General features: G+C 48.0%; 4 protein-coding genes across 8 annotated transcripts in view; all 4 read left to right on the plus strand.

Moving 5' to 3' along the window:
• Positions 1 to 4,871, plus strand: part of nup93 (nucleoporin 93) — a 14,728-nt gene extending 9,857 nt beyond the window's left edge. Inside the window, exons 13-22 of one of the 2 annotated variants that reach the window (XM_088006085.1) lie at positions 697 to 888; positions 963 to 1,089; positions 1,157 to 1,229; positions 2,533 to 2,577; positions 2,702 to 2,818; positions 2,907 to 3,025; positions 3,122 to 3,239; positions 3,307 to 3,390; positions 4,006 to 4,134; positions 4,235 to 4,871. In XM_088006085.1, the coding sequence (XP_087862211.1) occupies positions 697 to 888; positions 963 to 1,089; positions 1,157 to 1,229; positions 2,533 to 2,577; positions 2,702 to 2,818; positions 2,907 to 3,025; positions 3,122 to 3,239; positions 3,307 to 3,390; positions 4,006 to 4,134; positions 4,235 to 4,345 (1,115 nt within the window). In that variant the 3' untranslated portion in view covers positions 4,346 to 4,871. The remainder of the gene's footprint in view (positions 1 to 696; positions 889 to 962; positions 1,090 to 1,156; positions 1,230 to 2,532; positions 2,578 to 2,701; positions 2,819 to 2,906; positions 3,026 to 3,121; positions 3,240 to 3,306; positions 3,391 to 4,005; positions 4,135 to 4,234) is intronic. The other variant, XM_088006086.1, reaches the window with a different exon arrangement.
• Positions 4,872 to 8,555: 3,684 nt separating this feature from the next.
• Positions 8,556 to 14,214, plus strand: zpd (zona pellucida glycoprotein d). Of its 4 annotated transcripts, XR_015762991.1 has the most exons (11): positions 8,556 to 8,677; positions 8,773 to 8,809; positions 8,882 to 8,989; positions 9,549 to 9,757; positions 10,832 to 11,010; positions 11,085 to 11,199; positions 12,686 to 12,810; positions 12,882 to 13,065; positions 13,145 to 13,250; positions 13,316 to 13,867; positions 13,934 to 14,214. XR_015762991.1 is itself a non-coding variant. In XM_088006088.1 (10 exons), the coding sequence occupies exons 1-10, from the start codon at positions 8,657 to 8,659 to the stop codon at positions 13,435 to 13,437; spliced, it is 1,206 nt and encodes a 401-aa protein (XP_087862214.1). In that variant the 5' UTR covers positions 8,556 to 8,656; the 3' UTR covers positions 13,438 to 14,214. The 4 variants fall into 4 exon arrangements, 3 of the variants coding, with proteins under 3 accessions (XP_087862214.1, XP_087862215.1, XP_087862216.1); XM_088006088.1 differs by having other exon boundaries at positions 13,316 to 14,214; XM_088006089.1 differs by having other exon boundaries at positions 10,853 to 11,010; positions 13,316 to 14,214.
• Positions 14,215 to 14,401: 187 nt separating this feature from the next.
• Positions 14,402 to 25,222, plus strand: mmp15a (matrix metallopeptidase 15a). Its single transcript, XM_088006087.1, has 10 exons — positions 14,402 to 14,990; positions 15,309 to 15,457; positions 16,132 to 16,254; positions 16,336 to 16,628; positions 16,709 to 16,870; positions 18,958 to 19,271; positions 19,339 to 19,477; positions 19,953 to 20,103; positions 20,169 to 20,284; positions 20,845 to 25,222. Exons 1-10 carry the CDS (start codon positions 14,796 to 14,798, stop codon positions 21,294 to 21,296), a joined length of 2,094 nt encoding a protein of 697 aa, XP_087862213.1. The 5' UTR covers positions 14,402 to 14,795; the 3' UTR covers positions 21,297 to 25,222.
• A 161-nt stretch (positions 25,223 to 25,383) lies between these two features.
• The window catches only part of LOC106933442 (uncharacterized), a 33,043-nt gene continuing 30,812 nt past the window's right edge, over positions 25,384 to 27,614 (plus strand). Inside the window, 2 exon segments of the mRNA XM_088006707.1 lie at positions 25,384 to 26,082; positions 27,150 to 27,207. Coding sequence (XP_087862833.1) covers positions 27,151 to 27,207 — 57 coding nt within the window. The 5' untranslated portion in view covers positions 25,384 to 26,082; position 27,150.

Genomic DNA, 27,614 nt, shown 5'->3' on the forward strand with positions numbered 1-27,614 from the left:
ATCCTGTCGGCTCTCTGCTGCTTCATCACTTCTGATTGGCTGTTTACGCGTTAGCTTAGTAATGTAGCTTTGTGTTAGCTTCGTAGCGTAGCTTCCTTCACGGTGGAGCTGTAGCATTACCTCTGTCACAACTAACAGAGGTAGCGCCCAGTTAGCGGTTTACCCTGACCCAGCAGAGGAGGAGCCTCCATACCAGCGATCTGGTAAAATCAGATCAAATTTAGTAAAGTTCCTCAGCAGCCGAGGGTCTAGACTGTTTGGACGAAGAGTTTTTACCTCAGACCTTCTGATTTTAGTGCCCAGGAGTTTTCTGTGTTTCAGGTTCATGGCTGTTGGACGGCTTCTTTGGTTTCTGGTCACAAACTTTTAAATTTCCTGTTTGCAACTGAAGGAGCAGCTTGATGAATTTGAGAACATGGCAAACATAATTTCTTAACTTATTTTATAATAATGATTGAAAAACAGATTTTCTGATGAGACAAAGTTTTAATCCCATCCATCCGTTGTTGGGATGTTGTCGCTCTGACCTCAGGAGGAAACGGTTTCCTCTGAGCAGCAGAGAAGTTGTCGGTTCAGCTCTCTGGTTCCAGATGAAGTTTATTTTTATCCTGGATGATCTTATCCCTCCATCTTGGAGCCGTTGACCCTCCAGCCCCGCTGCTGACGTTTCCGCCTCCCCGTCTTCTCGTCCAATAGGAGAGTCCCATTTCTCGGCCAGCCAGCACCCCTTCCTGTACTTCCAGGTGTTGTTCCTGACGGCTCAGTTCGAGGCGGCCGTGGCCTTCCTGTTCCGGGTGGAGCGGCTGCGCAGCCACGCCGTGCACGTGGCCCTGGTGCTGTACGAGCTGCGGCTGCTGCTGAAGTCGTCGGGTCAGAGCGCCCAGCTGCGTGAGTCGTTTTCCTGCTACCGTAGCGATCCGCGCTGCGGGGAACGTGGTCACAGCGTCTCCGTGTCCCTGCAGTGAGCCAGGAGCCTGGAGACCCGCCCATGGTCCGCCGCCTCAACTTCATCCGCCTGCTGATGCTCTACACGCGCAAGTTTGAGTCCACCGACCCGCGGGAGGCCCTGCAGTACTTCTACTTCCTGCGGTACGTCCTCCATGTCGCCTCTGGGAGAGTCTCCGTCTCTAACCGCCGCTGTCTGTCTGTCCTGCAGCAACGAGAAGGACAGCCAGGGGGAAAACATGTTCATGCGCTGCGTCAGCGAGCTGGTCATCGAGAGTCGAGAGGTGAGCGACTCGGATCTGGAAGCTCCGGGTGTTTTCCCGTCCTGAGCTCCGTGAAGCTTCCACATGTTCTAATTATGTGGAAACGATTTGAGGTTTGCTTCAGGATCTGCTACAGACAACACGGAACAGAAGCATTTTTTATTTGACAATCACTCAAACTCGTCTGCAGGGCTGAAGAAAGAATCACAATATCATCGTTTGATATCAGTTGATATTGATAGTTTAGTTTTGAGTGTCTGAATTTCTGCCAAACTGCTGGGTTTTATTTCTAAGCAGTTTTGAAGCATGATGGTGAAACCTGAATCTGTTGCTGTGCAGGTTGCTTAACAGGTTGTTGCTAGGCAACCACAGGGCGACTGAGTTAGTTGATGCTATCAGCTAGCTTAGCTCGCTGTGCGGTTGAGCAGCTAAAGCCTTTCCTCTGCCTACATCTCCCAGAATGCTGTGTGGTTCTGGATCAGAGTTCAGTTCATATGGGTGATGTTGCTAACCTGACCCCTAGAGGAGGATGGAGGCATTACCAATCGATCCCAGAACAGGCTGATCGCTGACTGACACAAAAAATGACACAAACATTAATACATGAAAAATTACTTATATAAACTAAGATTAATCAATATTTACTGTCAACTCTTACGTGAAGTCAGCATATAACAGCTGATAGGTATTTTTTGTGAACCTACATAAAAGAACCACAGACAACGTACATGAATTTTATGGAGAACTTTTGCAAAAGGAGAAGACTCGGCAAACGATCACTCAGCGTTCTGCTCTCTCTGCTGGAGCCTTTTATTTGGGAAAACAAAGTGAGAAAAGATGAACAATAAAAACAGATGGCAGCTCCATCCAACACTCAGGTCATCAGGCTCTTTCCCTTGAGAGCCATTTCTGCCAAGGGTGGAGGGAACAAGGAACAGATATTCAACACAGCGATCAAAAAGTTTTAGCACATCTGATTAACATCAGACTGAATAATGATCTAAAGTAATAATAAAAATGATAACACAAAAAATCTCTAACAGCTGCATAAAGTCTTTCAGTTCTGTGGGATGATGATAATAATAATAATATCAGTATCTGCAGAAACGGCAACGTTTAGATGCTGCTGCTGTGTTTATGCTGAGGCAGCAGCTGCTGAATGGAAGTCATGGAGTAACTTCCAATCTAACATTGTTACTTTACTGATTATTACAAGTAACTTCTTTAAGGAGTAATCATAAGTCAGGGCAGCGATCACTGCTCCTTATATATGTCTAAATGTTTCCGTGATGTGAGGTTCTGGTCTTTGTGTTTCTTCCTGCAGTTTGACATGCTGCTAGGAAAGCTGGAGAAAGATGGCAGCAGGAAGGTAAGATGTCCTCCTCTTCCTCACCTCCAGGCTGCTGAAGCTCTGCTGCTTCCTGACCATGTTGAGACGATTCCGACCCGTTTGGCCTGAGCTGCAGGTCCTGACTGTGTGCTCTCCTCTGCAGCCCGGCATCATCGATAAGTTTGCAGGCGACACCAGAACCATCATCAGCAAAGTGGCTCTGGAGGCTGAGAACAAGGGTCTGTTTGAGGAGGCGGTGAGGCTGTACGAGCTGGCCAAGGTGAGCAGAACCTCAGAACAGCAGAACCTGTTTGTATCGGGCCCATCTGGGCCTGCTGACATGGTTCTGCTGACTACATGCCTTGTAGAACCCAGATAAGGTTCTGGAGCTGATGAACAGGTTGCTGAGTCCAGTCATCGCTCAGGTCAGCGCTCCGCAGTCCAACAAGGAGAGGCTGAAGAACACGGCCGTGGTGATCGCCGAGAGGTAACCATGGCAACACTCGCATCATGGTGCTGACACCTGGTCCGAAGCTGACGCTAACGTCCAAGGCGTTGGTTCCGCATCCTGCTCCCTGTGCAGGTATCGCTCTCAAGGCACAGCTGCTGAGAAGTCCATCAACGGCACCTTCTACCTGCTGCTGGACCTCATGACCTTCTTCGACGAGTACCACGCGGGACACGTGGACCGAGCCTACGACGTGAGTAAAATGACCTCTGACCCCAGAGGCTGCTGCCAGTGTTGACGGCCCATCTGTCTGCCTGCAGGTGATGGAGCGTCTGAAGCTGCTTCCTCTTAGCCAGGACAGCGTGGAAGAACGAGTGGCGGCCTTCAGGAACTTCAGCGATGAGGTGGGAGGGGCTTATCCATGGGGTGGGAGGGGCTTATCCATGGAAGTGGGAGGGGCTTATCCATGGGGTGGGAGGGGCTTATCCATGGAAGTGGGAGGGGCTTATCCATGGGGTGGGAGGGGCTTATCCATGGGGTGGGAGGGGCTTATTCATGGAAGTGGGAGGGGCTTATCCATGGGGTGGGAGGGGCTTATCCATGGAAGTGGGAGGGGCTTATCCATGGGGTGGGAGGGGCTTATCCATGAAAGTGGGAGGGGCTTATCCATGGGGTGGGAGGGGTTTGTCTCTGGCTCCGCCCACTGATTAGTCCTGGGTGGAGGTTGATTTCCTGCACAGCAGAGGCAGGCCAGCAGGGGGCGACAGACAATCTGCCTCAGAATCATGGTGGATGACTTCAGTGTTCTGATCCGGTTGTTTAATAGTTTAATCCCCCAGCTGGCGGGTTGAGTTCAACCCCCTCCATCAGAACGCTTCATGTTTCTGAAGTTAAAACACCAAATCTGCCGACTCGGTTCCATCTTGGCTGAACAGATTTTATTCTTCCAGTCGATCAGTAAACAGTTTGACCTTTGAACTGTCCCAGGTCAGTAAACAGTTTGACCTTTCTGACCTCAGGTGCGTCACAACCTGTCTGAAGTTCTGCTGGCCACCATGAACATCCTGTTCACCCAGTACAAACGCCTGAAGGGGGCGCCAGCGGGCACACCGGGCCGCTCACCCAGAACCGTGGAGGACCGAGGCACGGTGAGAGGAAATGCTGCCGACGCTTTCAAATTAAAAGCTTATTTGGTGCCAGCAAACATTAACAGCTGAAATTGATCTGATTGGTTCGTTGATCAAACAGCAGCTGCGCCTTCAGGCCCGAGCGCTCATCACCTTCGCCGGGACGATTCCCTACAACATGGCCGGAGACACCAATGCCAGGCTGGTCCAGATGGAGCTGCTGATGAACTGACCCAACAGGACCAGAACCAGGACCCGACAGAACCAGGACCAAGACCAAGACCCGACAGGACTAGGACCAGAACCTGACAGGACCAGGACCAGAACCAGAACCAGAACCCGACAGGACCAGGACCAGAACCCAACAGAACCAGAACCAGGACCAGAACCAGAACCCGACAGGACCAGGACCAAGACCAAGACCCGACAGGACTAGGACCAGAACCTGACAGGACCAGGACCAGAACCAGAACCCGACAGAACCAGGACCAAGACCAAGACCCGACAGGACTAGAACCAGAACCCAACAGAACCAGGACCAGAACCAGAACCCGACAGGACCAGGACCAGAATCCAACAGAACCAGAACCAGGACCAGAACCAGGACCCAACAGAACCAGGACCCGACAGAACCAGATACAGAACCAGAACCCCACACCTTCTGTTTTCTGATGCCCCATTTTTTCCACTTCCTGTCAGTTTTTTTTTTTTTTTTGTCTTTTTGTTTGTACCTTCAAAATAAAAGCTTTTCAGTTGTGCGTGTTTTGTTGGACATTTGGTCACTTTCCTCATGTTTGCTGTTTGTCCTCCATAACTAAAACATCTTACTGCCTCAGACTGATGTAGAAAATTCATCTATTTCAGCTTTTCAATAGAAAAAGTTGAAGTCCAGATGGAGCAAAATATTTCAGAAGTTTATTTTCCGGCTTCCAGCAATTAAATCCCCAAATCAGGTTTATAGTTATAATAATCATAAATAAGGATAAAACAGGCCTGTTCAGTTATCTCCATTTTCATTTTTGCATCCAAGTGTATTAATGGAAAGTTGAGTGGAAGAAAAAAGTGGTAGGTGTGCAACCAGCAGGATGCGTTCAGGGGTCTGGGTCAGAAATCATTTACTGTAAATGAACACATTGTGTTCTAGATGTTGATCTTTATTTCCTTCCTCTAAACAGTTTTTTTTTTCTTTTTAAATCATGAAAAACTGAAATCTGTTCTAAATGTGCAGAAGGGGACGCTGGTTCTGTTGGACACGTCCGCTGTGGACATGGATACGAAATATCCTAACCCCTAATCATCCTCTGACCAAATCCACTTCCTGTTTCCGACAGGAAGTCTGATCATAGATGTAACAACAACATGGCTTGAGCTTCAGGACCATCTCATCAACTGGTTCCTAATTAAATCATATTTTAGTCATTTTTTCTGGATCCAAGCAGCAGATTTAGATCTGGTCGCTGATTGGCTGATAATTTGTCAACATTTCCCTGAAAAGGAAGAAAAACCTTCAGATCATCATTTCAGACTTCATGGTTTTGTTTTTGACAGTAAATCATCCAGAATGTCTGAGGACAAGTTGCTGCAGGCGCGGTGATCAGCGGCATGTTGCCGGTTGGCAGATGGCAGCCGGTTCCGGTTCGGGGCCTGAGGGAAGCAAAGACAGAAATATTTCATGAACAATCAGATCAGAAATCATTTCAACAGGAAGCAGAAACGGCAGCCGGAAACGTTGGATCCATCAGAACCCGTCCAGATCTTCGTCCTCATCATCCTCCCTTCAGTTCTGTCTGCTGCAGGCGCGTCGGAACCGGACCGACAGCCGAACCTCCTCTCAGACGTGCTGCTGCAGCTGGTGTTGTGAATCAGGCCGATGGCAGCGCTGCCAGAAACCGGCCATTTCTCAACACCAGGGCGGCCGCGCATCACTCACCACGTCACCGAGGGGCTCAACACGGGGCTCGGGGGCCACCTGCGGCCGCCGTCCGGTCAGCTGGTGAAGCCTGGAAGTTTTACACTTTCTCCACTTTTTGTTTGTGTGTGTTTTGTTTTAAGTTCCTCGGGAACATCCAAACCCATGAAGTCCCAACGTGTTGTAGTAACAGGACCTGGCCAGCATGAGGCGCTCTCACACTGAAACTCTCCAGGAACAGAGAAGGGGACTGGGTTCGTTATTCGGTTCTGGTCAGAGGGGGAAATGACGTCATAATATTTAGCTTTCAAATGAAACATTTAAATTCCTAACTGAATACTTACTTTGAAAGTTCAATATTTAGTTTGTACACTAAAGCTAGCGAATGTTGGAAGGCTGATATTTATTAATGTATGAACAATATGGTGAGAATATGACTGAAAATTAACAGCCTCTTTGCTTTATGAAAGGTTAAATAAAGAAAATTATTGCTGTTCATTTTTTACTGTAAACGGCGCCCAGAAATCCACTAAGTTACAACCGAACCTCGGGTTCTGGTTCAGACTGCATCTCCGCCCAGTACCAGCAGATGGTTCTGGTTCTGACCCAGATAGCAGATGGCTCCGGTTCTGTCCTGCGGCTTTTGGCTGGTTTTAAAATGTTCTGACCCACTTTCGTTTCTTCCCTGCAGATTTCTGACCTGAAAACGATGTTATGTGTGACAGTCGTATGTAAACAGCCTGAACCTGATTGGAGGGAACAGACAGGAAGCTCAACTTGGTTCCAATTCCAGCTTCCGATTCGGGAAATGGCTAAAGGGCCATTCCACCTAATTTTTCACTGCCTTCTGCATCTTTAATCGACTCTAACTTAAAGATTACAACTCATAGACTCTTCAAACCTGGACTGGATTATTTCGTTCTAATAACAGAATATTTAGAACCATGTTTGTGATTTATGAAACCTTTTTCTGATGATGCCACAGAGTGTCATGGCGTCTTGTCGCCATGACGCTGTGAAACTTCAATAAAGGTTGATTTGACCACTTTTTTGAATCTGGATCACACTAGAACTGCTCCAGTTCCTAAAATACAACTCATAGACTTTTCAAACTTGGACTAGATTATTTTCAACTAGTAGCAGAATATTTATAATCATGTTTGGGATTTGTAAAATCTTTTTCTGATTTGTGAAACTTCCCTTAACAGAGATAACAGCGTCACAATAATCAGCATTTATTCAAGACAGATGCAGACTATGACCAGACAAACATCACAACACATCAGAAACCTCAGAGCACAAACAACACATGAACTTACCTGAGAGAGAAAAAGACAAAAGATGGAAACGACAAACAAAAAGCAAAGACGTCTTTGGAGAGTTGCAAGAGCAAAATCTGATTTGTTACTTCTGTGTAGAAAGTTTTATAGTAAAAGGCGTATTCTTATCTTTAATTTATTCAAATAAGGCGTATCTTTGCTCCTCCAACCAGGAGCTATCTCTGACCCTCTCTATCTGAAGCCAGAAACCCCTGCCGTGTTTACGGCCTTTCACAGATGAGTGTGAAAAGCTGGAACTTCTCCTGATTGTTTTCCCACAGACAAAAGGCAGTTCAAACGATCCTAGCAAACCATCTGCTGGAACTACAGGTAAATTAAAGGTCAAAAAGTCAGAATCCATTACTAAATTCAAAACCACAATTAGGCCATTTGAATCAAGACATGTTAAGTTTTAAAAGTAGCTTATTTTAAATTTATTTTCTCAACAGAACCAGGTTCAGCTGCAGAGAAGAATAAAAGCTAAACTCTGATCTTTGCCTCTCCTGGTTCCGTCCAGCAGCTGAGCTCTGAATGTCACTCAGTACCTGATCCATTTGGATGCCTGGTAACATTTGATCATTTTTCGGTATTAAAGCCTGTTTTTATAATCAAATCTCATTATTTCTCAAGGTAACTGAGGGGTTCTGGTCGGTCCTACTGGTTACCGAACCTGGTGGAGCACAGAGACAGAAATAAATTAAGTCCAACAGTTCACTTTAATATCAAAAAGTCAGACTTGTGTTTGTTTTTAATTAAAGAAAATAGTCATAAAATATTGATTTTAAAATTGTGTTGGTGGTTATATAGGAATAAGGTGCAGCTTGTTTTATTTTCCTTCATTTTATTTAACTCAAACTTATTTTAACTTCTTTCTTAGTGTGCATGAATAAATCATCCATCCATCCATTCATTTTCTTCCGCTTCATCCGGGTTCGGGTCGCGGAGTCAGCAGCCTAGGGAGGCCCAGACTTCCCTCCCAGCCTCTTCCAGATCCTCCGGGAATCCCAAGTCGTTCCCAGGCCAGATGAGAGACCCTCCTGGGTCTCCCCTCCTCCCGGTGGGACCGGAGCTCCTCACCAGGGAGGCGTCCAGGAGGCGTCCTGACCAGCTGCCCGAGCCTCAACTGGCTCCTGCAGGAGCGCAGACATATCAAATTAACAGGCCAAACGGGTGTTTAAGGCGCATGCGCGGCTCGTAGGTGAAACCAGGTGTGTCTGATTGCAGCTGTTGAAAACGAGCGGAGGGAGAGGCGGCGTCCGGATCCTCTGTCAGCGCAGAGAAACGGAACCGAACCGAATCTACTGATTCCCGGAACATGGGGCCGCTCGGTTTGAAGGTGGGTATTTGGACCGTCAGAACCGACTGACTGGACCGTCAGAACCGGCTGATTTGTGCAGTGTGAAGAGCTAAATGTTGCTCTGTCTTCCTCAGCTGATCCTCTTCGGCTTCATGTGTCTCAGAGTTGAAGGTAAGGACAGAAGAAGTTTTTCTTGTGTGGTTTCCGGTTCGGATGGACTCATCCCGTCCTGCGTGTGAGCAGGAAGCTGCAGCGTGGAGAACTGCAGTGACCCCCGGACCTGCGTCCTGTCCGCGGACCGGAGGAGCTGCCGCTGCGCCGCGGGACTATACGGACCGAACTGCGGACACAGTACGTGCTCACTTCCCGGCGGTCCTGGTGGCTCCGGACCTCAGGTCTGGTTCTGAAGGCTCGAACCGTTAAAACCATGTCGGTTCTTATTGAGCAGCAGAGCCAGCAGGTTTGGACTCATCTGGACCCGCTGGCTCAGATCCTGGTTCTGAGCCGATAGACATGACGTCACCTGTCAGTGGATTGGTCAGCAAGTGACCAACCAGCGCCCGCAGTTTGTCCCGCAGGAAACGCAGACAGAAAACATGGCCGCTCGTTATAAATATGTTCTCCGGTTTTGCCTGTGTTGAGCAGCTGCGGTGTGTCTGGATGCTCTGGGTCTAAAGCCAGAAAGTCCCGCAGATTATTTTGTTTGCGGACGTTCCGCACAACCTGCGGGTAAGAGATGTCTGCCGTTTCCACGAAATGACTTTTAATTTAGAATAAATCTGGTTAACCAGTCAGTGGAGCGGCGCTTCTGTTTGCTTAAAGTTCCAGAGTCGGTTTCCTTTTTTTTTTTTCCACGCTCTGCGGCTTTTTGCGGGTTTCTGTCGCCGTGACGCTGTCCGTCCTCCTCCAGGCGCGCAGGTGAAGGTCCTGTGCGGCAAAGACTTCATGAGCATCCGGGCCGCGGAGGATTTCTTCTCCTACCTGAAGGTCCCGCTGGAGTCGCTGCACCTGCCGAACCGGTCCTGCCGGGCCCAGAGGGAGGTGATCGCCGGGACGCCGTTCTTCATGTTCCGGACGTCCAGAGAGAAGTACCTGACCTGCGGAGGGAAACCGCTGCAGGTACCGGTGTTACGTCAATCCGCGTTTCCCCATCAGATACGGTTCCCCCTTCGTCTTCTTGCCGCTCCGCCCCGCCCACGCGGCAAAATAGGCGCGTGCTCGTGATGAGCACTGAGAAAGCACGCGCGTAGCAAGCACGAGCTTGTTCGGCGCGCCTGTCTGAGGAACTACGGACACCGTGAAAGCTCAAACAACATGTTTCGGCAAAGTTGTCACACTTTCTTCACGTTTTTGCGGGAAACTAATAGTAATAATACTAATAACTATAATAAATATATATTTTATACATATATACATAATATATGATATATATATATATATATATATATATATATATATATATATATATATATATATATATATATATATATATATATATAATAATGATAGATAGCCTAGTGCTATGTGAATTAAAAACAGGGCAATGCAATTTAATGCTTAATATTACCCATCAGATACCGTTTCCCCTGTTTTACAGTGGGGGAACGCTATCTGATGGGTGAAATATGTCCATCAGATAGCGTTCCCCCACTGTAAAACAGGGGAAACGGTATCTGATGGGTAATATTAAGCATTAAATTGCATTGCCCTGTTTTTAATTCACATAGCACTAGGCTATCTATCATTATAATTATAATATATGTATATATATATATATGTATATATATATATATATATATATATATATATATATATATATATATATATATATATATATATATATATATATATATATATCATATATTATGTATATATGTATAAAATATATATTATAATTATTAGTATTATTACTTAGTTTCCCGCAAAAACGTGAAGAAAGTGTGACAACTTTGCCGAAAGATGTTGTTTAAGCTTTCACGGTGTCCGTAGTTCCTCAGACAGGCGCTCCGAACAAGCTCGTGCTTGCTACGCGCGTGCTTTCTCAGTGCTCATCACGAGCACGCGCCTATTTTGCCGCGTGGGCGGGGCGGAGCGGCAAGAAGACGAAGGGGGAACCGTATCTGATGGGGAAACGCGGATTGACGTAACACCTGTTCCACTGCTTCAGACTTTCCTCACCCGTGATAAAAACAGACTCCCTCTCTTCTGTTGCAGAAGAACTCGACCCACCTCCTGTACTCCCTCACGGTCCAATCGGAACCTCAGGTCAGCGGGAACATCATCAGAGACCCGGCCATTAAGCTGGACTTCACCTGCGTCTACCCGAACCTTCGCAGAGTCAGCCTGCCGTTTCCGGTCCGGCCCATCTCCAGGTGAGAAGGCCGGTTCCGGTCATCCCGCCACAGTTTGGACCTTCGGCGGTAATGTAGGTCTCCTGGCTGATCAGCCAGACGATGATGCAGGTGGAGGAGACGGACGCCACCATTCGGATGTTGCTGTTCGCCGACAGCAGCTTCAGCCGGGCCTTCAGCGGCACGCCGACCATAGAGCTGCGGGACCCGGTGAGGAGACACAGCGGACCCGGTTCTGGTCCGATTAATCTAGATTAACCGAATAATGACTGGATGGAAAAAGGTGACTAATGGATTCTTCCAGAATGAAGCTAAAACTTAAATTCCAGGGTATTTGTCAGCAACTGACCAATCGGTGGTCTGTGAAAATAAATGTCCCTTATCTAGATGAACTGACTGGACGATATCGATGGTGTTTATCATAATAATAATAATCAATTTAATTTGTACCGCCCTTTTCATTAGAAAAAATCTCAAAGTGCTACACAGTGCAACTAAAATCATAGATAAAATCAACATCATAAAAATCATGTGGAGGCAGAACAGGCTGCTGAAATAAAAAGTCTTTAAGCCTCTTTTGAAGTGAACCAGTGGTTGCTGAGCTCAAACAATCCGGGAGAGCGAATCTCCCATGGTCCTTAATCTGGAGCGAGGAAGGTGGAGGAAGTTTCAAATGCAAGATGAGGATCCATTCTAACTCCAAGATTTGTAACTAACATGCTGTAGTAAACTACAGCATGAAGGTAACTGGTACTAAGCACAACATCAGCAGACAAGGGTCAAAACCAAGCTTGTCATTTTATTTGAATGAGGAAAGATGCAGCAGTCAGTCATGATGACTGGGAGCTCTTGGTGTAACCGTGGATTTACAGCTAACACTTTATACACGGCAAGAAGATTAACGTTCATATACTTTATAAGTAAATATGGTTAGAAAGATATGAAATATCGCATTATGGAGAAGGTAGCGTCTAACAGTAACCATGGAAACAATGCCACGCAGTCAGGTAGCCTAGCATGTTTGGGAAAAACATGATGTCTCGTCTGTAGGTTTTTAAGGCTGCTCCGGTTTCAGGGGAAACGCTGTTTATGACATAGTGACATAAATCATGTGGTGTGAATTCAGTCAGGAGGGAGGAGGTACGGCCGGTTTTTAAGCTAGCTGTAATCTATGAGCCCAACCAGGTGTTACGTTCACAGACAAATTGGCTTGATTCCAGCAAGTAGAAACCAAGAATAAAATGACAAAAACAAGTTTAGCCGCTCAGTTCAATACTCCAGATTCTCATTTCCGATGTACATCATGGCGCTTCAAATGATTAAGTGACGTAGTTGCAAAGGATCAACACTTGGGTATCCCCTTTGTCATAAATGCTGCTTTAAACGATGTAATATCTGGAAGTAATCTGGCTAATGGCTCAAGGCTTCATCCTGACATCTAAGAGTCAAATAAATGCAAATCAGTCTGATTAAAATAAAAGGTCCTCATAGTATCCTCAGTAAAATGCTTAGCTTCCCCTTAGCACCTGATTTCTGAGCCACTACAACACTAGCGATGCCGTATCAACGGTTTTAACCCGCATCATTTTTCATGCTGCAGCTTTGAGATGAATCCAACATGCTGTGAAACATTGAAATATTATCCGTGTAGCAGTTTTACCCTCACCTTTGACCCCTGGCCCTCTCGCTGTTGCAGGTGCATGTGGAGGTCTCCGTGGCTGAGCCTGCAGACTTCTTCCTGCTCCGGGTCGATGACTGCTGGGCCAGCCCGTCCCGGCAGCCCAACGCCACCGGACTGCTTCACGGCCTCATCCAGAACGGGTCAGAACCGGTTCCGCTCCTCTCTGTGCTGAAGGAAGCAGTTCCTCACCCTTCCTCCTCCTCTTCCTCAGCTGCGTGGCCGACCCCACCGTGACCTTCCTCCCACTGGCTGAGGAGCGGGTCGGGCCCAATGGCCGGGGGTCCGGGGTCCGGTTCCGCTTCCACATGTTCCGCTTCACCGCTGGACCCGCCGAGTTCTACCTGCACTGCAGCGTCCAGCTGTGCGAGCAGGACGACCAGCCGTCCTGCCTGCCGGTGAGCCCTGGCCCGATTCGGTTCCAACCCGGCCCGGTTCCTCTGGTCCTCCCAGAACTTGCAAAGTTTTTCTCCTCAGAGCTGTGGCGCCATCAGCAAGCGGGAAGCCGTCAGGCCGCTTCCCAGCCGCGGTCTGCTGTCCTACGGACCGATCCGGGTCGAGGTTCCGGACCGGCCCGAGTCCAGTGAGCTGCTCCTCCTCCTCGTCCTTCATCTCCAGGTTCTGTTCTTCATGTCTGCTTTGTTCCAGATGTTCTGACGGTGGCGCTTCTTCCTGTGGCCGCAGTCTGGACGCTGGGCCTCTTCCTCACCCTCCTCATCATCACGGCCAAGGCTGCCAGGAGGCGGGTCCCCGAACCCGAGGGCCCCTGATGGCAGGAAGCTCCAATGAACCCTCTTTCATCACTTCCTGTTTTCCTCCTGTTCACAGCAGCTTTTTATAAAATTCAAAATACTTTCAAGTTCTAGATGTGATTCATTCCAGCCAGAAACTGATGCAGAAAACCCAAAATATTTATGTTTATGATGCAGAAAAGCCCAAAAATAAAGTATTAAATCTGTTGTGATGGAGGAACCGGACCAAACCTGGGGGCTCATGAGGCGGACATGTTAAAGTCATCATGTAGACGGTCAAAAGTTTTTTTTGTTAATTTTGCCAACAGAAAATGAATAACTTACAAAATATTAAGTGGTAAAGAATAAGGTTGGAAAGAAACTATTCCAATTTTTTAGTAAATCTGTTTGTGCAGCTGCAATTCTACAACAAGAACAGCAGGTGGCGGCCTCGGCTCTCCTTATGAATGTAGGTCAACTACAGAAGGTATGGCAAGCCGTTTGACCAGAGAATAATCAAGTTCTTTCAATTCAGAACGGGCCCAGATTCAGCTGCTTGGAGGTCCTTAAAGGGCCCGGCTACCTGCAGTTTAAAACCCTCTGTGATCAACCAGGACCGATTCTGCTGGGGCACTGGCCCCGTTGGGGCCCCACTGGCCCCCGTAGAACCGTCCATGGACTTGGCCAATCAGAGCAGCAGCTCCGGAGGTGGTGATGAAGATGATGGTCAAACAGAGGCTCAGAACCGACAGAGTAACCGGGTTGTTGGGACCGGACTGCTTTATAGAACATGAAATAAACAGAATTGGATCTTTGGTTTCTGAGCAGTTTCTTCCCGTTTGTTCAGATTATGACATTTATTTGGAAACTATGCGGTTCTGCATATTTGAACTTTGCTTGTTGGACTGAGACCAGAAGAGGAACCATCAGAACCAGAATCGCCTCGGTGAAGGGATGGAGATAGTCAGGTTTAACGAGGACTCTGTGACCAGGTGTACCTAATAAAGTAGCCGGTGAGGGTACATTTCGAATCCAAGCAGTTAAAATACTGGGTTTTTATTTTGTGATGTAATGACCTGCCATACAGGGAGGAGACCTGCTCTGAAATTATGGATCGACTTTATTCGGGTTTTTCCGTCGTTTTTACTGCTTTAGATGTTGAAATAATGTGACCTGATGGTGTGAGCAGAACCTCAGATGGGTTCTGATCTTTCGGATCCACTTCTCCGCGGTGACGAAAGGAACTGTTGAACTTTCCAGGATCCGGTTCCTCTGAGCTCGGTTCAGTTCGGGTATGTGAGTCCTGCTGCAGCTGATCCCTGGATTGGACCGGGCCGGAGGATCCGAACCGTTCTGCGGTCCAACTTTAGATCAGAACTCCAGAGTTCGGAATCTGGATGGGTTGCGGAGGAAGAGGAAGCGCTCTCTGTCTAATGGACAAAGTTACTTCATCTTCATCATCATCGCATCAGCTGCGGCCAGAGAGGAAGATGCGCATCATCATCATCATCATGTCGGTCTGCCTGGTTCCGCTGGTTCCGCTGGTCTCCTGCAGCGCAGAGACGCCTGATGAGGAAAACTTCAACCCGCAGGTAAAGAGAGGAGAGCGGCGTTCCCACTTCCGGGCCCTGCCTCAAAGTTCCCTTACAGTTTAGTTCCCAGTTCAGTTTCCTCCTGAAGTCATGAACATCTGGTTGATCTGCTGCTGAGGATTTTCTCCCTCAGGAGTTCCTGATGGTTCCCCTGACCCGTTCCTCCAGGTCCGGTTCGGTTCGATTGCTGAGTTAATTTTTCTCCTCGTCTGTCAGAGCAGGAATGTTGATGTGAACCATCTGCTGCTGGAACCGGGTCCAGTTCAGCCTGTGACCTGAAAACCTGTGTGTGTGTGTGTGTGTGTGTGTGTTCTGTAGGAGTGGCTCCGTCGTTTCGGCTACCTGTCCCGGTCCAGTCTCCAGATGTCCGACCCGCTTTCGGTCCAGATTCTGTCCAGAGCCGTCAGCGACATGCAGCGCGTCTACGGCCTGGAGCCGACCGGCCGCCTGGATGCCGCCACGCTGACGTAAGCTCCGTTACCATGGCAACCATCTGCAGGCCCAACACGGCCTTTAACCTTTTAAACATTTCCCTGTTCTGACTGCAAACTTTAATTATTTTTATTTAATTTGGATCGGAGCACCAGAGGAAAGCTTTGAGGTTGAAGGCAAAGATCAGGCGCGGAGCTATAGGGGGGCGGCTGGGGGCCCATGGGGGCCCCGGGTCTGGAGGTGCCAGGGAGGAAGGAATGGTTTCAAGTCGCTTTGAGGTCTGACTATAGACGGAGAAAGAGCGCCCTCGCCTGTTCAGAAAGGTTTATGTAATGTTACAGTTACTGTCCCTCAATGGTGTATATAGTCAGTCCCAGTGACTGTTTCACTTCCTGGGTCAACCAAATGACAAACGCGGCCCAGGCCAAACCCCCCCGCCCCCCCCCCCCCCCGTTTCCAGCAGCGCAGGTGATACACATGAGGGGCGGGTCATTGGCCCCGCCCCCCGGCCCGACGATGACGCTAGTGGCAAAGATTCAAAGAAAATCTGAAAAGTGTGGTGTGCTTTTATATTCATGAATATTAGAGGCGGTGTGCGTTTCAATAAGTGAAACTTTTCATTTTAAAGTCATCAAAGTTCAGTCTTTGTTAGCACATCGGCCTGCCATGTGTATGTAAACATGTGAGCTGAGCTGTGTGTGTGGTGCAGGGCGATGCAGCGGCCTCGCTGCTCCCTCCCCGACAGGACGCCTGAGGACGGGGCCGGCGAGGTCAGGATGAGGCGCTTCGCCCTGACGGGTCAGCGCTGGGATAAGGAGCAGCTCTCCTTCAGGTTGGTCTCCCCGAGTCTGAAGCGAAGCCACGTTTCAGCCCAAAGGTTCTGGTTCTGAAGGCGTCTGTCCCGTTCTACCAGCATTCTGGAAGAGCGGATCCCACTCTCACTGGGTCTGAACCAGACCTCCAATGCAATCCGCCGGGCCTTTGGTGTGTGGAGCAGCGTGACGCCACTGTGCTTCCAGGAGCGACCTGCGGGGGACGCCGTCGACATCTTGCTCCTCTTTGCCTCTGGTTTCCATGGCGACATGTCCCTGTTCGACGGCAAGGGCGGGTCGCTGGCCCACGCCTTCTACCCCGGGCCGGGAACTGGTGGAGACGTGCACTTCGACGCCGACGAGCCGTGGACGCTGGACGCCCAGAACCAGGAAGGTCCGATTCTGGGCGGTTGCAGTTGGGCTGCCCATCCTGTAACGTTTCCATGACATTTGTTTCTGTCACCTGTGCTGCAGGTATCGACCTCTTCCTGGTGGCGGTGCATGAACTAGGCCACGCTCTGGGCCTGGAGCACTCAGAGAACCCCGCCGCCATCATGGCTCCTTTCTACGAGTGGAGCAACGCGCAAAACTTCAGCCTGCATGGCGACGACATCGCAGGGGTCCAGCGCATGTATGGTGAGGCGCTGCAGGCAGGGAGGAGGTCAGCAGGTCAGGGGTTCAGGAGGTCAGCGGTTCCTGCTTCAGTCAGGTTTAGAGCGTTTTGCTAACCATCTGCTCGGCATTCTGCCCTGTTGCTAAAGTTTTGATCAATAAATGTTTTGTTATAAATCAGTTGTGGAGTTCCTCAAGGCTCTGTTCTGGAGCTGCGCCCCCTGGCTCTCACTATGGGTTCTACAATCTACTGCAGTGTTTCTCAAACGTTTTCTGGCTGAGAAACACTTAACCCATGTAACAGTCACAGACCAGCTAACCTGAAATCAACTCCGCAAAAACACATCTAAACTACACTGAACAAAAATATAAAGCCTGAGTCAAATATAAGAGTTTTATGAACATTTGGGTTACACAATATATAGAGAAACTCAAACTATATTTTCAGTAATTACTGATCTTCATATCGGCATTGATATCGTGGTTCGGCTGTTTGTAGCGGATTGACAGTCATGATCAGGGTCAGGATGAGGAGTCTGATTCTGACCCAGTCGGCTTCCCGTAGCGGTTACAGACAGTCTGAGATTTGATGCGTCTGTTGTTCAGACCGATCAGCTGTGTGTCGCTGGTCTGAGCCGATCCTCCGATGGACGAGCCGATGTGGCGATCTGGAGTCGGTCAGACGAGGATGAGGAGGATCTGCAGTCTGTTGGAAACCAGCTCTGAAACGGCCGGCGGTCCGATAACGGAGCTGCTGCTCTGCTGGACGTCCTGCATCCAACACGCCAACGGCTCCACAGAACATCTGAGGCTTTATGACTGGAGACATCATGTGACGTGTTGGGGCCTTTTATTGTCCAGTTGTTTTCATCTACCCAGTGGACATGTCCCACAATGCACTGAGTAAATAACTCACTGAGTGATGCTCACTGACAGCAGCTTGGATTAAAAATTATACACAGATCAAGAGAAATATTAGTTCAGCAAATGTTCATTTACTGTTGTTACCTCCACATGGCAACAATATCTGACACGGGCCTTTATATTTTTGCTCAGTATATAATTCAACCTGAAATGAAAATATTGTCTGCGACAGACTGGCCACCTGTCCAGGTGACCCCGCCTCTCGCCTGGAACATTAGCTGGAGAGGCAGCAGCTCCTCCCGACCCCACTAAGGGACAAGGGTGTAAAGAAAATGGATGGATGAAAATATTTTCTTCCTAATGAAGTGGTGCTGTTTGGTAAATGTGAACACGTCCACTTGGCATGTTGAGTTATTTACTGGGTCTGAAAGTGTCTAAGCTTTCTAATGAAGTCATGGAAATAAAAAACAAGTTGTTCGTTACTGTTATGTGCATTAAAAACATTTAGATCTATTTATGATTTGGAAGCACAATTAAAGAAAAATAGACTTGAATTGCTTTAGCAGAAATAAAAAATAATTTTCTGCTCCATTAAATATAAAAACAATCAATTTCTATCAGTTGTATTAATTTAATTTTATATTTTTTAATTAAATAAAAACAATACCTGTTCACCTGAAAGCAGAGCATCATTCATTACCAAAGCCATACAAACAAAGAACAATTCTGACTAACTGGGTCGATTCCAACCACATAGAACCGTTCAAAGGAATCTGTTCGCTACTGAAGGACAGCAGCTTCAGATTCCTCTGGTCAGATAATATACCTGGATCAGAACCGGATCCAGTGAAGCTAAAGACCACAGAACCACTCAGGAGTCTTCATCAGAGATCCATTAGGAACCGATGGAGATAACAGATGAGTCGGATCAGAACCGCATGTTGATGTGATTCTGAACGTGACGACAGATTCAGAGAATCTAAGGAATCTGAGAAAATTCACACCAGCGCCCCAAACAGGAAGTGCATTTTTCCTGTTTTCCTCCTCAAGCTGTTGAGGTGACCCGGTTCTGTTGGCTCGTATGATCCGACATGCTTACAGCCAGCCAGAAATAAAGGGATCAGGAGCTGCAGGACGCCGCATGTCTGGACAGCTGCATGTGGCTCTGCAGGCATCCTGTTCTGTTCTGTTGGGTCGGGTTCTGTCCGTCGTTCCCTCAGGTTCTGTTTCGCTCTCTTCTTCTTCAGGTCCTCCTGTGGTCTCTGATGCTCCACCCACTTCTCCTCCCACGCACCATGATGACATCACCACCACGCCCCCCTCCACATCCTCCTCACCCACCCACTCAACGCCTGATCCCCCCGACCCGACCCAAACCGACCCGGATCCAACCCCCACCCCTCCTCTGGCCACGCCCACCTCTCATCTGACTTCGCCCATCACCACCTGGACCGGGCCGGACCCGGTCACGCCGGCGGTCAGGAGAGACGCCCCGCCCAGCATCTGTGACGGAGACTTTGACACGGTGACGTTGCTGCGGGGCGAGATGTTCGTCTTCAAGGTGAGAGCCGACCCTAAACCCCGGCTCGGCTTCCAGAACCTGAGCAGTAAGCTGTAGCTGTTTGCAGGGCCGCTGGTTCTGGAGGGTCCGGAGGAACCGGGTCCTGGAGAATTACCCCATGCCCATCTCCGTCTTTTGGAACGGTCTCCCTGACGACATCGACGCCGCCTACGAACGACACGACGGGAAATTTGTCTTCTTTAAAGGTAGAGACTTCCTGCTGCTTCCTTTCACCGACGCCATAGTGGAAAGGTTTCTCAACATGAGGGGAGGGACCCAGTGTGGCTCCGGTGTGTCGGGACTCCAGAGGAGCCGAGCTGCAGGAGGAAAACACGGAGTTAGAGTTCTCTCTGCTGTACTAACCGCAGAAATGAGCAAATTAAAATTACAATAATAAATTTGTTTAATGGAAACACAGCAATTTAAAAAAACTCAAGCAAAATGGGAATGGAAACTCTTTTGTCACAAGTCACATGACCAGCAGCGGCACGTTACCATTGGGCCAGAAGGCGGGTCCTTTAACCCTTTATTTCAGGCCGGCTGTAAGATCCTGTCTGTCCTCCTGTCTGTCCCTCTGTCTGTCCCCGTGTCTGTCCTCCTGTCTGTCCCTCTGTCTGTCCCCGTGTCTGTCCTCCTGTCTGTCCCTCTGTCTGTCCCCTTGTCTGTCCTCCTGTCCTCCAGGCGACAGGTTCTGGCTGTTCCGGGAGGCCGACGTTCTGCCCGGCTATCCTCAGCCGCTGCATCAGTATGGCCGAGGAATCCCCGCCCATCGGATCGACACCGCCATCTGGTGGGAGCCCAACGAGTTCACCTACTTCTTCAGCGGCGACAGGTACGCCCTGCGGCTCCCGCAGACGCTCCTGCCGCCCTGAGTCATCAGCTGCTGCTTGTCTGCAGGTACTGGCGCTACAACGAGGAGACACGCAGCGCAGACCACGACTTCCCCAAACCCATCAGCAGGTGGGGCAAGATCCCGGCCTCGCCCAGGGGAGCCTTCCTCAGCGACGATGGAGGTACTGCTTCCTGTTTGTAGCTCCGCCCCCAACCACCAGAGAAGGAAGCTGGAAACCAGAGCCGCTAGAGGAGCAGAGCCTGGTCAGAACGGTTCTGATTGGACTCCTTCAGGTCGGTTCTGACCTGACCAACGTTTGGGACTTGAGTCGTTGATAAACCAGGTCTGCTGCTGGTTGTTGTGAACAGCGCCCCCTTGTGGCCCTGCCACCATCAGCAGCTGTTCGCGTCGCATTAGAAAAGGAAAACGTGGAATTTGAAATAATGCCACAAAAAAGTTTTTACGATCGCATGAGGTGGATGGAAACAAGTTTACTGACGTAGCTAACATTCCCAGTCCAGACCTGCAGCAGGGTGGACTCTCTCTGGTCCATGGTAGTTCCAACTGTTTATTGCAGCCTTACGTAGCATCAGCATTTCTGTGTCAACTGGTTGATTCGCTCCAATGCAGCAGATGAAAAGACGTTTAATTCTCTTCTTCTCTGTTTTCTTTTTTAACTGCGACATTCTGACGGACACGCGGCTCGTGGTTCTGATGTTCTTCTTCTTCTCCTGCCTGCAGCCTCCACCTACTTCTATAAAGGGTCCAGTTACTGGAGGTTCGACAACCGCCGGACGGAGGCAGACCGCGGCTACCCCCGCTCCATCCTGAAGGACTTCATGGGCTGCGTTGGGGCCCCCGAGCCGGACCCGGACCTGGACCCCGACCCAGAAACCAAGCGGAACCCAGGGACGGAACCGGTCCAACCCCCACAGCCGACCGAACCGGGCCGCAGGCCGGACCGGGAGCTCAGACCTGGCAGCACAGAGGACGACCCGCACCAGGAAGTGAACATGGTGGTGACAGTGGCCGACAGTGAGTCAAAGGTCATGACCCTGGTCATGGTGACGGCGCCGCTGCTGCTCATCCTGTGCATCCTGGTTCTGGTCTACGCCATCCTCCGGACTCTGCAGAACAAGGAGCCGTCCCGGGCCCTGGTGCATTGCAAGCGCTCTCTGCAGGACTGGGTCTGACTCAGTCCACGGGCCAATTGGACCGCCGGTACCCCCACCCGCCCCCGAGCCATCACCACCACTCTACCACCCCTTGCCTCCTTCTTCTATTTCAAATTTCTTTAAAAGTGATGCAGCTCCAGTCTGCTCTCTGTGGGCCTCCAGCCGGATCCGCTCCGGCCGGATCCGCTCCGGCTGGAGCAGAAATGCAGAAGTCATTAGAGCTCATAGATCAGAGACGCTGCACCGTGACACAACGGCTTCACTGTTGTTTATTCAACTAAAAACTCTGATTTTATGTGACAAACAATCAGGAAGTGGAGAAGACCAGAAGGTTCCACAGCATCATGCTGCCACCACCATGCTTTAGCCTGGAGGTGGAGACTTCAGGCTGTAGGGTTTTGAGCTCTTGGAGCTGTTCAGAGCTGGGATGTTGACGCAGATCCAAACCTGGCTGTAAACAGAATCAGAACCTTCCAGTTCTGCTGTTGGACCTCTGGAACCTCTGAGACCAGAACCACTCCAGTTGGATCATGTGTTTTCCAGCCATAGAGTGCCATGTTACAGTACAATCGACTAACTATGTTACCTTCTGTTGTTACAATAATGCTCTATATAATTAAATTATAATTAACTTAAATTATAATTTAAATTGGGTCTCTGTCTCTTTAAAAGCTCCTGCTCTTCCTGAAGCTCTTCCTCCAGGAAGTTGTCCCAACATGGCTCCTCTATTAACCCTTTAACATTTTTACCAGTGCTGCTCTGAGCAGCAGCTCCACCTGCTGCCTGCTAATTGCTGCTGGCTAGTCTGAAGTAGCTGAATGGGGAGGAGCTGCGCCTTGAAGGCGGGGCTAGGTCCACCCAGGCGTTTTGCAGCTGAATGGTTAACATTGGAGATTAAAGGATTTTTAAAAGATGAAAGAGTCAGAGCAACACTGCAGGGAGACAACAGAAAGCAGTTGGTTTTTCATGATGCTGCTCCTTTAAGTCCCACACAGCTCTGACTCCAAAAGAATCTAAAAAACCACACATCATTTTCCTTCCAGCTCTGCTTCTTGGCGGTTCGTCTCATAAAACACGTCAGTTTGTGTCTGGATCAAGACGAGGGAAAAGTTTAAACGGTATGAGAGGAGAGAAAGTTTTCTAGCACTTAATGCCCCGCCTCACCCGATTCAGTCACATGACTCGCTCATGGTGGACGCCTGCAGCGTCATGGAAACGACTCTTAAAGTTATTGATCATATTCTCTCTCTCTCTGATGGCTTTATTGTTTCCATCTCTCCATTTTCTCCTCCTCTGATGGAAAGTCCACTCTGCCTTTTCAACCTCCGACTCCCGGCTGACCTCGGTTTAACCTTCATTTTCATTATTGTTCAGTTGACCTCTGACCCACAGGCTTTCCATGCATCATTTTCTTGCTATGAAAACAAATAGCCCCGTTAGGGGCTTTTATTTTGTAGTTTTTCTGCAGTGGTAGATCGAGACGACGATGCTGCATGCAGGTCATGTTCTGAAAGGCCTGTGGACTGACTAGAGGACATCTGAGGTTTCACAATAAAATCAACGCTGAAAGACAAAGATGTCTTCCTGGCTTCTTGCTGTTCCTGATTCAACTTTTCACCACAGGAGGGCGCTGCTGTTGCAGGGAAATAATCTACAGATTTAAATGGGGAAAATAAAGACTTTTAAATTCAAACTGTTCAGTAGAGATCAGGTCCTTCATCAAGCCCAGGACTCTGAGCAACAACAGAATCTATCTGGAAGAAAGAACCAGGTGGATTTGCTAAGTGGGTCAAGTCATCTTCATAGCCATCAAAGATTTTTCCGCATTAAATCTTACATCTTTGTGCCTATTGTCTGCGATTATTATTACTTTATTTTGGTAATAAAATATCTTAGCCTGACCTTAACATTGTATTTGCTTGACTTGCCTCTGCCGCCATTTTTTTATTGCCTCTGACTTGTCCCTCCGTCGGCTCTGTACTCCGGTGTGTTGGTCGGCTTCTTCTTCTACAGGCTTCAACCGGCAGCCTGTTGAATATTTGGAGCAGTGCTGCCACCTGGTGAGCGGAGGCTTGTTTCTCAGCCAGGCGGGAATAAGAAAACGTGCAGAAAATGATCTGAAACGCTTTAAGATGGAAACCAGAACGATTTGAGAGAAAACAAAGAGATGGACCAAACAAGATGTTTTCATCTGATTCAGGAAATGCTGGAGCTACAACATTCATTTTCTGAATCATTATTACTACTGGTGCATTTAAATAAACAGACCATTATTATAGACATGTGACTGCTCTTTGTCCAGAAGTGAACTAGGATAGTTTTGTGAAAGCATCAAACATCATGGTAAAGGTGTGAGATGGGATGGACGTCTTTGTCCTCTGTGACTTTGTCTTGTCCTCGTCCTGCTGCTCTTTGTGTCAGAGCTAATCAGGATTAGCCTTCACAGATCATCTGCAGCTGCTCTCTGGGTTATTGATCATATTCGGCTCTGAGCAGCTCAGCTCCAGCCTGAACCCCAGAGACGACCTCTGACCTGTGTCCATCCCTGGCTCCCATCCAGACGTCCCGTCAGCATGGACGCCTGCGTGGCTGTCTTTGTGCCAGGACCGGGCCGTGTCATGGCTGTGTGTCATGGCGCTGTCCTGGTCCAGCTAATCCTGAGCTGATAATGGGATCTGCTGGCGCCTCCTGTCGCTCCAGCAGGAACGCTCCCATGGAAACAATCAGGCTGAGATGGGAACGCTGGACTGTTTCTAGACCTGACCGTCTTCCTGCTCAGGTTGTTCCAGAGGGAAGATTAAAATGTTTTCATCCTCAGACTCACCTGGAAACGAGCCACAGATTTACCTGAAGAGTTGCTTACCTGTTGCTCAACCTGAATCCTCCTTAATCATCTCTGTCATCATCTCTCGCTTTCTCTCCTTCTCATCCTCCTTTCAAATGGCCGCCGTTTGGAAACTTACACAGTCAGATTAGCAGCAAGAATTTGGTTTATTCAGCCTTTTATGGTAAAAGAAAACAGGTTAATTTTCATTCATTTGGAAATGTCACAATTTCAAACTAAATATTTAGCTTGCTGGTTAAACGTCTAGCATGATAAATATTTAGGTTGCTAGCTAAATATTTAGCTAGCACGCTAGCTTGCTAACTAGATATTTAGTTAATACACAAAATATTTAGCTTTCTAGTTAAATATTTAATTTGCAAACTAAATATTTCGTTATTAACCATGACATTAATCAATGCAGGAATAACACAGTGAAAATATGACTATGAAAGATGAACCTCCTTTTTATTTTCTCTGACAGGCTAAATAACCCAAAATATTGCTGCTAATATTTTGGTATAACTTTACAGACTTGCAAAGCAGAGGAGGCTCAGAGCTCAGGTTAGCTACACGAATCCTCTGAAAGGATTAAATACAGCCACCTGCAGCATTTTGTTTTGTGTTAATAGACATTTTACAGACGGTGATCTGATCGTCCTGCCAACAGACCAGGAGGAGAAAAACAAAAGCAGCTTTTGATGCAAATGTAACCTGGTTGTCTTTCTCTTTTGTTATAATTACACAAAATGTTTTTTTTTTTGTTTTTTTTTTGGTTATTTGTCTTGTTCCTTATCTTACTGAAACAACTCTGTCATTGCTTTAACCGTGTTACTTTAAGATCGGAAGCCCCTCTTTATTTCTTCTTCTGTGGTATTGTCTTTAAATTGTTTGCGCCCCTTAGCCCCTCCCCTTTTGTCATGTTGTCCTGTGTAGAGGCGTGTGCTGTTTATTTTTCATCTAAATACATTCAGTTTACTTATACAGTAGATCTGTTAAGTTACTTTTTGCTATGTGCTTTTGTTTTGTGTAGGACTTGGAGCGGGCGGCCTGTAACACGGTTGTTTTCTGTATTTTGTTCTTGTCAGAATAAACCGAGAATCATCTTTTTAGAGACAAACCGTGTCACGGCCTGATCAATCAATAGAACCAGCACAACGCAGAAAGGATCCGGTTACACAAACAGAAACACTTTTTGTGTTCAGAGTCACAGACTTCCCACATGGCTTAACTTTACATATTTATTTAGCCAGAAAAAGGAATAATAGATTACAGTATGTCCTGGGAACGCCTGTTTGATTCTAAACTCTGCTGCTTAGTGATCCGACCCGAAGCGCCTGGAGCCTGAAAAAGACGAAAGACTCGCAGTTGGTTATAGAACAAAACTCAAAACAACAGTTTGAACAAAGAAAATTAAACATGAACATCTTGTTATTGTCCAATATGGTGCGCAGGAGTTTTATTATTATTATTACTGACGCTTTTGCTTTTTCAAAGTGCATCGCCTCAGATCGACCTGCTGGGGGCGCCGTGAGCTCTGCTGCGGTTGTGGGTTTGAATCCCAGTCTGGGGCTTTCTGCATGGAGTTTGCCTGTTCGCCTGCGTGGGTTCTCTCTGGGTGCTCCTCCTGCAGCCTAGACCAGCAATAATCTGTATTCTCATGTCTTTAACCAGTTGATCCCAGTTCAGGGCCCGTTTCCTTCCAGCTGTCTGTAGAAGCACACTCAGCTCTCAGAAGTTGAAGGAGTTTTTCATTGAGAAAGGCGTCAGATGGGTTCCTGGTAGTTTGTCAGGCCACTGTAGTTTGTCCATCTTGCTCCTCTGACGTTAATAATCTGAGGGATTGAGGCCTGACCTTCAGGTTAATCCTGTCAGCTCTCTCCAGGCTGCCACAGAGGAAATCCCCGCAGATCTGCACCGGCTTTGCCACTTTCTGGGTCTCTGCGCGTTCGGCATGCTCAGCCTCCCGTAGAAACGCAGGTAAGACGGCCGCTGCAGCAAAAACCGTCCGCAGTTCAATCCCAGAATTCAGTTCTCTGAGGGATGAAGCGTCGCTAAGAGCTGCTGAGGAGAGGCCTGATTCTGGTCTGGTTTGCTTCTGGTCCAGTTTGGTTCTGGTCCGCTTTGGGTCCACTTGGTTCTGTTCTGGTTCTGGTCCGGATTGGATATGGTCCAGTTTGTGTTTTGATCTGGTTCAGTTGGGTTCAGGTTTGGTTCTCAACCGGTTTGGTTCTGGTCCCGTTTGGGCCGGGTTTGGTTCAGTTTGGGTCTAGTGTTGGTCCGGTTGGGATCCGGTATGGTTCTGATCCAGTTTGCGTTTGGTTCTGGTTCTGGTTCAGTTCTGGTTCTGGTCCGGTCACCAATCAAACAACTGGAGGAAGTGACTTCCTGTCGATTCTTTGGTTCTGGACTGGCTGATCTGCTGAGTTAATAAGAGATGTGGAGGGTCAGTGACCCACTGACCTCTGACTCCGACTTGATGCTCTGTGCTGGCCCTTTGGTCTCTGCGTTGACCAGTGGGATTGTCTCCCCCATGTGGAATTTCCTGGTAGTGCAGATTTGGCGCCGCCTGCCGGCCGCTCTGACGTTTCTGCCCCACAAGTTAAAAATATGAAAATTGTCACGTCATTTTTCTGGATGTTTCGCTAAACATAAAAACTACGTTCTTCATTCAAACCTTCAGAGCTCTGCTACACAGGTGAAGGGTGTGCTTTAACTAGGACACTGCAAAGATCACTTTGTGTTCAGTTTGTGATCATGGTGTTTGGCGGCATTGGGTCAATATTGATCTAAGGTGGCATTTAATTGCCAATAGGTCAAGGAAATATTAAAATGTAAAATAATAAAAATGTTTGCATAAATATAAAAGAATTCAGGTTAATAAAGACATTAAGTCACCATATTTATCATAATTTCCATTTTAAATGTTGCTTTAACAAGCTGCGTAAAGATATTTACTGTTTTGATCTCTACCTTTCATTCAACCATTAATTCACACTAGAACCAGTAGAACCAGTATCCCTGCTGACTGGTGCGTCTCCCTGCAGGATGTTTTCCTGGGTGGTGAAGGTCGTTCCTCAGCCTGCTGAAGCTCCGGCTGCTGCTGTAAGAAAACACTCACTGTGCAAAAGTTTTAAACCAGGCCTGGCTGTTTTTCTAGCTCCAGTAGAACCAGCTCCAGCAGAACCAGTTCTGGGTTCTGGAATGATTTGGATGTTTCTCAGGATTCCTGAAGGTCTCTTTTTAAACTTTTCTCGTTTTCTGTCCTCATGTCCGCGCCGTTTGATAGCGATGCTACGCTACGCTGGTGTTCGTACAGGAAGTAGATCGCCTCAGGCAGAAGGACGGATCCTTTAGATTCCTGTCCAACAAATTTCACAGCAAACAATTTGTGAAGCAGAAATGAAACAACACAAACTAATAATGGTTTCAAAATGTTCAAGAAAAATGATTTTATTAATTTATACTAAAGTAATAAAACCTGAAAAGGGAATACCTGAAATGAAAAAGCA

This window comes from Poecilia mexicana, unplaced genomic scaffold (genome assembly GCF_051168715.1).
Source record: "Poecilia mexicana isolate PSO_F unplaced genomic scaffold, ASM5116871v1 scaffold_6, whole genome shotgun sequence".
NCBI classification, from domain to species: Eukaryota; Metazoa; Chordata; class Actinopteri; order Cyprinodontiformes; family Poeciliidae; genus Poecilia; species Poecilia mexicana.

What these genes read in the sequence shown, in the direction of transcription:
- zpd (XM_088006088.1), top strand. Translation starts at nt 8,657, where the DNA reads ATGGGGCCGCTCGGTTTGAAG. An exon ending in GCGGAGGGAAACCGCTGCAG is followed by an intron (nt 9,758 to 10,831) that starts GTACCGGTGTTA and finishes TGATAAAAACAG; the next exon opens with ACTCCCTCTCTTCTGTTGCA. An exon ending in CCGGTCCGGCCCATCTCCAG is followed by an intron (nt 11,011 to 11,084) that starts GTGAGAAGGCCG and finishes CTGGCTGATCAG; the next exon opens with CCAGACGATGATGCAGGTGG.
- mmp15a (XM_088006087.1), top strand. Translation starts at nt 14,796, where the DNA reads ATGGGTTGCGGAGGAAGAGGAAGCGCTCTCTGTCTAATGGACAAAGTT. An exon ending in AGGAAAACTTCAACCCGCAG is followed by an intron (nt 14,991 to 15,308) that starts GTAAAGAGAGGA and finishes TGTGTTCTGTAG; the next exon opens with GAGTGGCTCCGTCGTTTCGG. An exon ending in TACTTCTTCAGCGGCGACAG is followed by an intron (nt 20,104 to 20,168) that starts GTACGCCCTGCG and finishes GCTTGTCTGCAG; the next exon opens with GTACTGGCGCTACAACGAGG.